At 39.3% G+C, this 13,527-nt stretch overlaps 1 protein-coding gene across 2 annotated transcripts; it reads right to left on the reverse strand.

The window, feature by feature from the left end:
* Positions 1-63: 63 nt before the first annotated feature.
* LOC142765764 (uncharacterized) lies at positions 64-9,472 on the reverse strand. 2 transcript variants are annotated; one of them, XM_075867368.1, is made up of 4 exons: positions 9,338-9,472; positions 4,627-5,272; positions 2,937-2,984; positions 64-352 (listed from the first exon to the last, which is right to left on the reverse strand). In XM_075867368.1, exons 2-4 carry the CDS (start codon positions 5,241-5,243, stop codon positions 310-312), a joined length of 708 nt encoding a protein of 235 aa, XP_075723483.1. In that variant the 5' UTR covers positions 5,244-5,272; positions 9,338-9,472; the 3' UTR covers positions 64-309. The 2 variants fall into 2 exon arrangements, with proteins under 2 accessions (XP_075723483.1, XP_075723484.1); XM_075867369.1 differs by lacking the exons at positions 2,937-2,984; positions 9,338-9,472 and having other exon boundaries at positions 4,627-9,326.
* Positions 9,473-13,527: the final 4,055 nt, after the last annotated feature.

Here is a 13,527-nt window from a genome sequence, read left to right on the forward strand (position 1 = left end):
TGCGAGAAGGCTTCAGGACACAAGTGGCACTTGTACGGTCGTTCTCCTGTGTGGGTGTGCAGGTGCATTTTCAACGTAAAATGTTGCGAGAAGGCTTCAGAACACAAGTGGCACTTGTACGGTCGTTCTCCTGTGTGGGTGCGCAGGTGCTGTTTCAACGAAGAATTATGCGAGAAGCCTTGAGGACACAAGTGGCATTTAAATGACCGCTCGCCTGTGTGAACCCTGAAGTGCCGTTTCAAGTTGGACCACCTGGCAGTTTTGTAGTCGCACACATTACAGCTGTGACGACGTCCCCAAAGTAACTTGTCAGTAGTATTCGTCACAGCATGAGGAATAGAAGGCCCACAAGCTGCACAAAAAAAAAAAGAATAGAGGTTACTCAAGCATTGCTTTCCCCTTTAATAAAAAATAGACTAAATTTTAGGGTTTTACATGGCAACATTAGTCTATGATAATGAGTCATGCCACACTGGGGGCACCTTGAGTTAACTTTTAGCCGCGCAGGGTTTTCATAATGTGCACATAAGTCCAAGTATAGCAGTGTTATAGTTTATCACCCCTAGTGCATTGCTAGCGCTGCAGAAGCAGTTGTGAATGAAACAAGCAGTTGTGAATGAAACAACAGCAATATTGGCTGTTACAAATTATTCAATGAAGCGCTTGATGAAAACTTTCGAAGCTAAAAATATCCGCTAAACCCTTAAAATTTCCTTGTTATCAGTATATAGGAGGGTTCCACAGAGGTGGGGCCCCCGTGATGGTGCCCGTATCGAAATGGAGGCCCACCCATTTAGGGGGTCTCTGCGTAGGCACTCAACTGCATTCTGCTCATACAAGCTAGAGCGCCATACACACTGCCATGCACACAACCTTTCCTTGTCGTTCGCTATTTCAAGAGAACTGATAAAGCGCCAGACCAGAGAAGATTTGCGCTACGACAGACCACCGAGTTGGCAATGGATGCCGCTAGTACCTTAAGCGGATGGTGTCACTGTCCAACCTGCTATATGTAATTGATAAGGGGAAAAATTCTAAAAAAACATTCTTATAGTTCCTAGTAAAATGTATACATCTCAATCTCCAGCTATACTGGCAACAAACCTAAAAACTGACAGCCAATTTTTTTTACAGAATCTTATGTAGAAGCCCAAAAAGCTACCTTGCAATAGTCTATTCAAGTGGTGCAAGGACGTTTTGTAAGCACAATTTTTTCATCTGAGGAGACTCTAAAGAAGTTGGTGTGGCTCCACTAGCTACGCTGAGAAGTGATAGTGAAGTTAACTGCTTTTGAAAACTCGATGATTTCTGGGGTTTAACGTCCCAAAACCACCATTTGATTATGAGAGACGCCGTGGTGGAGGGCTCCGGAAATTTTGATCACCTGGGGTTTTTTAACGTGCACCCGAATCTGAGTACACGGGCCTACAACATTTCCGCCTCCATCGGAAATGCAGCCGCCGCAGCCGGGAATCGAACCCGCGACCTGCGGGTCAGCAGCCGAGTACCTTAGCCACTAGACCACCGCGGCGGGTGCTTTTAAAAACTCGAACTGTTCATTATGCTCAATGGTCTCTATTTGCAGGAGAGAGAGCAACAGTAATTAACCATCTACATTTTGACATTCTCAACCGTGTTTGAACAAAAGACTAGGTAGAATAAATTTGCTGAATTTTTGTTCTACTCTAAAGTGTCTTTACTGCGTCATAAACCCGGTGCTCCTAGCATATCTCCAATTTGTCTGCACATGCTGTTCAGCCGTCAACTAACAGCTATCTTGCGACCACTCTCGTGAGCATTGAATCATAAGTCAAGTCAAGGCAATGCCACTATGGTTCTCAGTACAAATGAAAGCGGATATGCACATAAAAGTTAGACCTGATTTTATAATAAATATAGTGCACTGCATTCCAACACTAATATTGAGACAGCTGTGCATATTAGTAAAGATCACGTGATGGGGACCATATGCATCTTCGCTCGCTTGCCACGTGGGGCCTCAAATTTCATTTTTCATGAGTTTAGTGAAAAAATAGAGATGCTTATAAATCTGTACTTGCTCTGCAATGATAGAGCGTATTTTAACCAATACAATAAGCAATCTTTCCATTACTGAGGTAACCTCAATCATGAGGAATTGTTTTGTTCTTTAGTGTACGTTTACATCTTTTTAGATGTGCAAGCATGTCATATTAAACGACAGCATACTGCAATGTACGCTACTGAACACCAAAAACTAGAACACAAAAAAACAACGTACCATTTGTTTAGCACTAAGCTTAAAAACAAAAGGGGACACTTACATTCACAAAATAACAAAGAAAATAAAACTGTAAAAAAACACAATGTACAGACATATGTTGCAATATCACAGACTAATTTTCAGTGATTATTATTCAGGAAAACACACTAATGAAACTGCATTCTATGGCAATAACAAATTATCCAGAGTATTATGTCAGCCAACTTCCATTGCAACACTAGGCAAAATATGTTGATGCCCTAACATACTTGTAGTGTGAGCACTGGAACACCAAGCATACAAAATATTCACAAAGTATGGCAACCTATTCAATTTGACAAAACATAACTTCAACTCTAATTAGGTGAGAAATCTTTAAATGCTTGATATGTGTGAACTCTTCATGTGAAAGAACACAACAAAAAAGCTAAGCCATAATACCAACAAGAAATAAAATAAAGAGCCCCAAACATCTTGTACGTTTAAAAGAGATAAAGAAAGTGTTAGCCTGAAATGATAAAACATTGCATATCATCACTTGGCAAGCAACAAAACAGAAATCGCCACTTTTAAATTGAGAAGCAACGAAGATAGCTGAAAAAAAAAACGCCCCATTGCACAAATAAATGGGTATAATGTTTACCTCATAGTAAACTGAACAGAGAGTGAGACATGAAACAAAAATTAAGCGAACCTGGAAGGATATGACAGTACACCAACGTGTTTGTTATCAAACTGCAATCTGTAAATAAAAAAATCACAGATGAGGATTGGAGGCATCTATTGTGATTACAAGTTTAAACGAAATGGCCCAGGCAAAAAAAAAAAAACATGTTCCGATAACACAAGAAAACGAAGCTAACACTTGAGTGTGCACACTGTTATTGTTCTTGAAAAATTAATAATGCTTCACTTCTTCACAATTACCGAAGCATCCATGTTGGAGTTCAGATCACCACTCTACTGCCCTAAAAACAAAATTTCCACTAAAAAAAAAAGCCAAATGCAATGAGACTGTTTAAGTGAACATGTCTGTTAAACATTTTAGACATAACTGACTTCACATGTACAGGCCCTTTGCATGTGATCAATTTATGCCAAGAATTTTTGTCAACAAAAGGTTTAGAAAAGGATCTAATATTGTGTGTTCTGTTTGTTACAAGTGCTTATAGACACATAAGTCGAAAGGTACGGTTAACGAATCAGTGGTCTTAAATGCACTGAAAACACAAAGAGATGTCACAGGGTTATAGATAATACAACCTCCAGCGATGTTATGAAGAAACTAAACTAGCACAGCATTCAATACACGAGCCCTCCCTTAGAATTAAATATAACTACGAAATTCTTTTGGCTAATTTTGTGTAACTATCCTGAGGTTCAAGAAATGGTGATGCAGCTAGCAAATGAGTGAATAAACAAAAACAGATAAAAAATTATATCATAGAAAAATGGCTGGTCAAACAAAGAGGAAAAGAGCTGATTGGCATCCAAACAGTGCTCATTGCATGAGCAAGGCACACCGAAGCGAGTGAACATATGGCACAGCCTTTCGTTTGTCTGATATATCGCAACCTGCTCGTGGAGGTCGACCCGGAAAATTCCCTTTTCCAGCCCACAAAATGGCCAGATTTTTTAGCCAAGTAGTGCGTATGCATTGCATTTTGTGATCATTATTGCTGTTGGAATAAACAGATGCTAATTTTAATTTTTTTTCTGCCAAATTGTAAGATGCTGCACATTTGTTGGCCTTCACCTTTGCCTGCAAAGCCATGAGCATAGCTATATTGCATTTGTACATGCGCACCACTCAGCTCCTAATCCCCTATACTCAAAAGCAAGAGAATGGCATGAACACATGAAAGCCTTTCCTGCAGCGCACCGAGACAAGAGTGTCACAGAATATTATCACACTTGCACACTATACGAACCAACTACATCAACAACGAGATTTCATTTAAGGGTTTCTATAATCCCAATTTTAAAAATGCTTGCTACCAGCTCTCTAGAATGCCATGAAGCGTGAATGAAGTCCACGCATGTAAACTCGCAATTAACACTTCTAAAGATATATAACACATACAGGTACAGCTTGCTGGTGTTACGATATTATGTATTTATACTTGCTTATGAGTACATATACATGGGTTTTTCACGTAACTTGTAAGATACAAAATACTATTCTAATGGTTACTGATGAATCCTGTGATGAAGCGATGAGGAATAATCACACCTTCTCAGTGCACTTTCAAACATGCATATAGATGCTTTAGTGAGATAAGCTTAAATGCTGTGCTAATTATTCAAATGCTCTGAGACAATTTTGAAAATGTCCAATCCCGCTTCTGCTACATTTGGGCCAAATAACGATTTCCGTCACTCACTCTGCTGAGTGGGTGCGCAGGTGATTCTTCAATGTGAACCTATGTGTGAAGCTACGGCCACACAAGGCGCACTTGTGCGTTCGTTCTCCTGTGTGGGTGAGCAGGCGCTTCTTCAACGTAGAATTTTGCGAGAAGGTTTCAGGACACAAGTGGCACTTGTGCGGTCGTTCTCCTGTGTGGGTGAGCAGGTGCTTTTTCAACGTAGAATTTTGCGAGAAGGCTTCAGGACACAAGTGGCACTTCTGCGGTCGTTCTCCTGTGTGGGTGAGCAGGTGCTGTTCCAACGTAGAATTTTGCGAGAAGGCTTCAGGACACAAGTGGCACTTGTGCGGTCGTTCTCCTGTGTGGGTGTGCAGGTGCCTTTTCAATGTTGAATTACACGAGACGGCTTGAGGGCACAAGTGGCACTTGTGCGGTCGTTCTCCTGTGTGGGTGCGCAGGTTCTCTTTCAACACAGGATTTAGCGAGAAGGCTTGAGGACACAAGTGGCATTTAAATGGCCGCTCCCCTGTGTGAACCCTGCAGTGCTGTTTCAACTTGAACGAAGAGGCAGCTTTGTAGTCGCACATATTACAGTTGTGACGGCGTCCCCAAAGTAACTTGTCAGTAGTATTCATCACAGCAGGAGGAATAGAAGACCCAAAAGCTGCAGAAAGAAAAGAATACAGGTTACTTAAGCATTTCTTTCCATTTGAATAGAAAATAGACTTATTTTAGGGTTTTGCATGGTAACATCACTCTAAGATTATGAGTCATGCCACACTGAACCACCCGGGGTAACACTGGCCTGCCCAGAGTTTTTCTAAGGTGTGAATAAATCCAAGTATAGCAGTGTTCTGATAGTTCACCCCTAGTGCATTGCTAGCACTGTAGCAGCAGTTATGAATAATTAAAATGAAACTACATCAATATTAGCTGTTACAAATTATTCAATGAAACACTTGATCACAACTTCCAAAGCTGAAAATATCCACTGAAACTTTATTATTTCCCTGTTATCAGTAAAGAGGAGGTTTGCCCAGAGGTGGGGCCGCCGAGATGGTGCTAGTGTCGAAATTGCAGCCCACCCATTTAGGCGGTGTCTGCGTAGGCACTCAACTGCATTCTGCCCATACAAGCTACAACGCGTACACACTGCCATGCACACAACCTTTCCTTGTCGTTCGCTGTTTCAAGAGAACTGAGAAAGCGCCAGACCAGAGAAGATATGCGCTACGACAGACCGCAGAGATGGCGGCGGACGCCAATAGTCCCCGAAGCAGATGACGTCAATTGCAACTTTGCATATGCAATTGCTAAGGAGAAAGTTTGTAAAAAACATTCTTGTTGTTCCTAGTAAAATGTGTTCAGCTTAATCTCTAGCTATACTGGCATAATTCCTTAAAGGGGCTGACAACCAATTTCTTTCCACAAAACTTTAAGTAAAGCCTCCAAAAGCTACCTGGCAACGGTCAAGCCTGCACTGGTTGATTAGAGTGGTGCAAGGACATTTTATTTTGTAAGCACAATTTTATTATCTGAGAAAACCCTAAAGAAGTTGTTGTGGTTCCACCAAAAATCCTGGGAAGTGATAGTGAAGTTGACTGCTTTGCACACAAACTGTTCGTTATACTCAATGGTTTTTATTCGCAGGAGGAAGAGAGCAACTGTGGTTAAACACTTTCATTTTCACATTCTCAACCGTGTTTGCACAAAAGACAAGGTAGAATAAATTTGCTGAAATTTTGTTTTCCTATAAAGTGTCTTTACTGTGTCATAAACCAGGTGCTCCTAGCATTTCTCCAATTTGTCTGCATGTGCTGCTCAGCTCTAAACTGACAACGTTCATGCGGCTGTTCGTGAGCATTGAATCATAAGACGAGTCAAGGCAATGCCACTATGGTTTTCAGTACGAATGAAAACGGATATGCCCATAAAAGTTAGACCTGATTTTATAATAAAAATAGTGCACTGCATTTCAACACTAATATTGAGACAACTGTGCATATCAGTAAAGATCACGTGATGGGGACCATATGCATCTTTGCTCGCTTGCCACACGGTGGTTAAAATGTCATTTTTCATGACTTTAGTGAAGAAATATAAATGCTTATAAATCTGTACTTTCTTGGGAATGATAGAGTGTGTTTCAACCTATACAGTAAGCAATCTGTCTATTACTGAGGTTACCTCAATCATGAGGGGTTGTCTCGTTCTTTAATCTACGTTTACATCTTATTAGACGTACAAGCATGTCATATTAAACAATAGCATACCGGACTGCACGCTACTGAACAAGATAAATTAGAACACCAAAAAACACCGTACTATTTCTTTAGCACTAAGCTTAAAAACAAAAGGGGACACATACATTCACAAAATAACAAAGAAAATAAAACTAAAAACACAATTTTCAAACATATGTTGCACTATCACAGACTAATTTACAGCGATTATTATTGATGAAAACACGCTCATAGAAGTGCATTCTATGTTAATAACAAATCATCTAGAGTAATATGTTAGTCAACTTCCATTGCAACACTAGGCATAATACGTTGATTCCTTAATATACTTGTAGTGGGAGCAGTGGAACACCAAGCATACAAGATATCTACACAATACGGTACTTTTAGAGAAAGCACTGGAATGCCAAGAATACAAAATATTTGCAAAGCATGACAACTTATTCGGTTTAGCAAAACGTAACTTCAAATCTAATCGTGTGACAAATCATTAAATGCTTGATATATGTGAACTCTTCATGTGCAAGAACACAACAAAGAAGCTAAGCCATAATACCAACAAAAAATAAAATAAAGAGCCCCTAGACAGCTTGTATGTTCAGAAGAGATAAAGAAAGTGTTAGCCTGAAATGAGAAAACATTGCATATCATCATTTGGCAAGCAACAAAACAGAAATCGCCACTTTAAAATTGAGAGGCAACGAAGATAGCTGAAAAAAAAAAGCCACATTGCACAAATAAATGGGTAATATTTAGCACATTGTAAACTGAACTTAGAGTGAGACATGAAACAAAAAGGAAACCTGGAACGATATGAGAGTACACCAATGTGTTTGTTAGCAAACTGCAAACTATAAATTGAAAAATCGGAGATCAGGATTGGAGTCATATATTCCAATTACAAGTTCAAACGAAATAGTTAAGGCAAAAGAAAAAAAATGCCATTAGCATAAGAAAATCAAAGTTAACATTTGTGTGTGGACACGGTTCATGTTTTTGAAAACTTAAAAATGGTTGACACAGGAAAAAAAACGTATCCATGTTGGAGCTCAGATCACCATTCAACTACCCTAAAAAAAACTTAATTTCCACTAAAAAAAGCCAAATGCAATCAGACTGTTTTAGTGAACATGTCTGTTGAACACTTCATACATAACTGACTTCACATGTACAGGTCCTTTGCATGTGATCAATTTATGCCAAGAATTTTTAGTCAACAAAAGGTTCAGAAAAGAATCTAACATTGTGTGTTGTGTTAGTTACAGCTGCATGTAGTGACATAAGTCGAAAGGTACGGCTAATGAATTAGTGCTCTTAAAAGCACTGAAAATACAGAGATGTCACGGGGTTATGGATAATACAACCTGCAGCGATGTTATGAAGAAACTAAACTCGCACAGCATTCAATACACGAGGCGTCCCTTAGATTTAAATATATCTACAAGATTCTTTCAGCTATGTTAGAACATTCTGTGTAACGATCCTGAGGTTAAAAAAATGGTGATGCAGCTAGCAAATAAATGAATAGATAGAAAGACAGATAAAAAATTATATCATAGAAAAATGGCTAGTAAACAATAAGGAAAAGTGCTCACTTGCATCCAAACAGAGCTCGTTACCGAAGCGAGCAAACACAAGGCACAGCCTTTCGTTTGTTTGATATTTTGCAACCAGCTCGTGGAGGTCCACCGGAAAAATTCTCTTTTCCAGGTTACAAAATGGCCACAGATTTTATTACCAAGTAGTGCGTACGCATTGCATTTTGTGGCCGTTGTTGCTGTTGATATAAACAGATGAATATATATTTTTTTTTTGGCCAATCGTCAGATGATGCACATTTGTTGCTTTCGCGTTTGCCTGCACAACCATGAGCATAGCTGTATTGCATTCGTACGATGCGCACCACTCAGTTCCTAACCCCTTAGACACAAAAGCAAGGCAGCGGCATAAACACTTGAAAGCATTTTTTCAAGATCCTGCAGTGCACTCAGACAAGAGTGTCAAAAAATATTATAACACTTGCACACAATGTGCACCAACTACATCAACGACGAAATTGCACTTACAGGGTCTCCATATTTCAATTTCAATATTTCTTGTTATCAGCTCTCTAGAATGCCATGAAGTGTGAAGTCCACGCATTTAAACTTGCAATTTGAACTACCAAATTTATAAAACACATATAGGTACAGCTTGCTGGTGGTACGATATTATGTATTTATGGTTTCTTATGGATACACATACATGAGTTTTTCACTGAACTTCTAATATACAGAATACTATTCCAATGGTTACTGATGAATCCTATGATGAAGCGATGGTAAATAATGACACGTTCTCAATGCACTTTACAACATGCATATGGATGATATAGTGGAGATAAGCTTAAATGCTGTCCTAATTATTCAAATTCTCTGAAATAATTTTGAAAATGTCCAATCCCGGTTCTGCCACTTTTGGGCCAAATAACGATCTCAGTCACTCACTCTGCTCAGTGGGTGCGCAGGTGATTCTTCAATGTGAATCTATTTGTGAAGCTATGGCCACACAAGTGGCTTTTGTGCGGTCGTTCTCCTGTGTGGGTGCGCAGGTGCATTTTCAACGCAGAATTTTGCGAGAAGGCTTGAGGACGCAAGTGGCACTTGTGTGGTCGTTCTCCTGTGTGGGTGCGCAGGTGCTTTTTCAATGTATAAGTTTGCGACAAGGCTTCAGGACACAAGTGGCACTTGTACAGTCGTTCTCCTGTGTGGGTGCGCAGGTGCTTTTTCAACGTAGAATTATGCGAGAAGCCTTCAGGACACAAGTGGCATTTAAATGACCGCTCGCCTGTGTGAACCCTGCAGTGCCGTTTCAAGTTGGACGAACAGGCAGTTTTGTAGTCGCACACATTACAGCTGTGACGGCGTCCCCAAAGTAACTTGTCAGTAGTATTCGTCACAGCATGAGGAATAGAAGACCCACAAGCTGCACAAAAAAAAAAAAGAATAGAGGTTACTTAGCCATTTCTTTCCATTTGAATAGAAAATAGACTTAATTTTAGGGTTTTGCATGGTAACATCACTCTACGATTATGAGTCATGCCACACTGAACCACCCTGGATAACTTTGAGCAGGGTGTGAATAAATCCAAGTATAGCAGTGTTTAGGTATTTCACCCCTAGTGCATTGCTAGCACTGTAGCAGCAGTTATGAATAATCAAAATGAAACTACATCAATAATAGCTGTTACAAATTATTGCACCAAACACTTGATCACAACTTCTGAAGATGAAAATATCCGCTGAAACTTTAATATTTCCTTGTTATCAGTATATAGGAGGTTCGCGCAGAGGTGGGGCCGCCGAGATGGTGCCAGTGTGGAAATTGCAGCCCCCCCATTTAGGCAGTCTCTGCGTAGGCACTCAAATGCATTCTGCCCATACAAGGTAGAGCGCTATACACACTGCCATGCACACAACCTTTCCTTGTCGTTCGCCGATTCAACATAACTGATAAACCACCAGACCAGAGAAGATCTGCGCTACCACAGACCGCCGAGTTGGCAGTAGATGCCGCTAGTGCCCCAAGAGAATGGCGTCACTTGCCAACCTGCTATACGTAATTGCTGAAGGCAAAGTTTGTGACGCATATACCCATTGTTCCAAGTTCTATGTACTCACCTTAATCACTTCCTGAACTGGCACCGTACCTTGAAGGAACTGATGGCCATTTTTATTTTTTTACAGTGTTTTTAATGGCACCCTTAAAAGCTCCCTGGCAGTGCAGTGGTTGAGTCTAATAGTGCACTAACATTTTGTAAGCGTTATTTTTTTATCAGCGAAAACCCTAAAGGAGTTGATGTGGTTCCACCAACAACGCTGAGAAGTGATAGCTAAGTTGACTGCTTTTCACGCGAACTGTTCATTAAGCTATTATATGTTCTCCTTTAACACGAGGGAAAGCAACTGTGGTTAACCACCTTCACTTTGGAATTCTCATTCCGTGTTTGAATATAAGACCAGGAAGAATAAAGTTGATGAATTCCCGTCATCCTGTAAAGTTCCTATGTAGCATTGCAAGCCAGACACTCCTTGCATTTCTCCAACTTGTCTGCATGTGCTGTTGAGCTTTCAGGTAACAACTTTCATGCGACCGCTCCTGAGCATTGAATCGTAAGACAAGTCAGGGCGATGCCACTATGCTTCTCAGTAAGAATGAAACCGAATATGCCAATTATAGGTTAGTCCAAATTTTATAATAAAAACAGTGCACTGCATTTCAACACTTATATCAAGACAGCTGTGCACATCAGTAAAGATCACGTGATGTGGACCATATGCATCTTCGCTCACTTGCCACATGAGGCAAAAGATGTCATTTTTCATGACTTTAGTGAAAAAAAAAAAGAAATGCTTATAAATTTGTATTTGCTCTGGAATGATAGAGTGTGTTTTAGCCAATACAATAAGCAATTTTTCCATTACTGAAGTTACCTCAATAATGATGGGGTCGTCTCTTCCTTTAATGTACGTTTACATCTCCTTAGACGTACTAGCATGTCAAATTAAACGACAGCATACCTGACTGTGCGCTACTAAACAACATAATTTAGAACATAAAAAAAAAAAACACAGTACTGCTTCTTTAGCACTAAACTTAGAAACTAAAGGGGACACTTACATTCACAAAAACAACAAAGATAATAAAACTGTAAAAACACAATTTTTTTAGAAACAAGTTGCACTATCACAGACCTTGTTTCAGTGATTATTATTTGTGAAAATACACCAATAGAACTGCATTCTATGGCAATAACAAATTATTCAGGGTATTATGTAAGTAAACTTCCAATACAACACTAGGCATAATATGTTGATGCCCTAACATACCATTTGAGTGAGAAGTGGAACACCAAGTATACAAGATATTTGCACAATATGGCAACCTATTCGGTTTAAAAATACCTCACTGCCAAATTAACCATGTGACGAATTGTTAAATACTTGATATGCAGGAACTGTTCATGTGCAAGAAGACAACAAAAAAGCTAAGCCATAATGACAGGAAATAAATAAAAAAGCCCCAAGAAGGCTTGCATGTTCAGGAGAGGTAATGAAAAATTCAGCTTGAAATGAGAAAACCTATCATCATTTGGCAAGCAACAAAATAGAAAGCACCAGTTTCAAATTGAGATGAGAGGTAGCAAAGACGGTTGGAAATAATACTTTCCATTCCACAAATAAATGGGTAATATTTGCCACATAATTAACTGAACTTATGGTGAGACATGAAACAAACATTAAATGAACCTAAAACGATATGGCAGTAGACCAATGTGTTTGTTAGCAAACTGCAATCTGTTAATTAAAAAATCACAGATCAGGATTATAGGCATATATTCCAGTTACAAGTTCAAACGAAATGGCCTAGGCAAAAGAAAAATATTTCGTGAGCAAAAGAAAATCAAGGTTCACATTTGTGTGTGCACACGGTTAATGTTCTTGAAAACTGAATAAATCTTGACTCAAGCACAATTACTGAAGCATCCATGTTGGAATTCCCATCAGCACACAGCTTTCTTTCAAAAAACTGAGATGCCACTTCAAAAAAGTAGTGAACCATGCAAACACTTTTTCAGTGTACTGAACTTCGATATGACTTTAAGCTCTTTACATGCAACATGAAGCTTCACATGCATGAAGGCTTTGCAGTGATGGAAGTGACTTTTTACTTTTCGGAACACACTTTGAAACAAGGAAAGTGCTGCTTTGGAGCAGCTATAAGTGTTTTCGGAGCAGAAAGAAATGCTTGTTTAGAGTAGCTATTGGTGTTTTAGAAGCAAATATTAAATTTGCCGTACAATAATCGGAGTTCAGCACATTGTCAAAGCATCTGTTCAACATTATTATTTCCTATGAAACATGCTTAACACACAACAATCAATGCAAATTTCACGAAGTAAACAATGACGGCTTGCCAAAAATGTGCTGCGAAACAAGCTACAAATTAAAATAGCAGTATTTGTGACAGAAATGAATTGAGGCTGGAAAAGCTGAGCACCACATTTTAGAAGTAACCACAGTCCCATATAACAGTTGCCAAACAAGCAGTAACTGTAATCAGGGTGAAATAAAAGCAATCCCGATAATTTCCACATTTCACCACGCTAGCCTGCCTGTGTATTGCTGAGGAAAAAAAGGGCCAAATGAGCTACATGCTCAAAGGGTAACTAAAGGCAAATACCAATTGATCTCAGAGTTTCTGAAAGCTCAATGTATGAGAATGTCTAAAACCGCAACCAAACAATTTTTAGGCTAAACGTATAATACGAAGTACGCCATGAGTGGTAAACGATGCCATGATAACGAAATTATGCCAATGATATGAATGTTCACATACAATTAATCACTAGTAACAAGCTGCGATAAAAAAGATTTTCCATGCATCAAGAGATGTAATAAAATGGTGCTTGTCTGTTTGTTTGATTTATAGAAAAAAAATATATTCGCTGACATTACTAGGGGGGAATGGTGCGAGTGATTAAAAAAATTGATAGATCCTTAAGCTCCGTCTTGCAGAGCTGAACACGATCGCAATATTCTGTTCCTAGTGCGTTCTTTGAATTCTTAGTGTATGAAATTTTTTTGAACTTCTTTTGAAGCCATTACGTAGCCTTAAGGGTGCAGTAGCATTCGTG

The sequence above is a fragment of the Rhipicephalus microplus genome, chromosome 6 (genome assembly GCF_043290135.1).
Source record: "Rhipicephalus microplus isolate Deutch F79 chromosome 6, USDA_Rmic, whole genome shotgun sequence".
Lineage (NCBI taxonomy): Eukaryota > Metazoa > Arthropoda > Arachnida > Ixodida > Ixodidae > Rhipicephalus > Rhipicephalus microplus.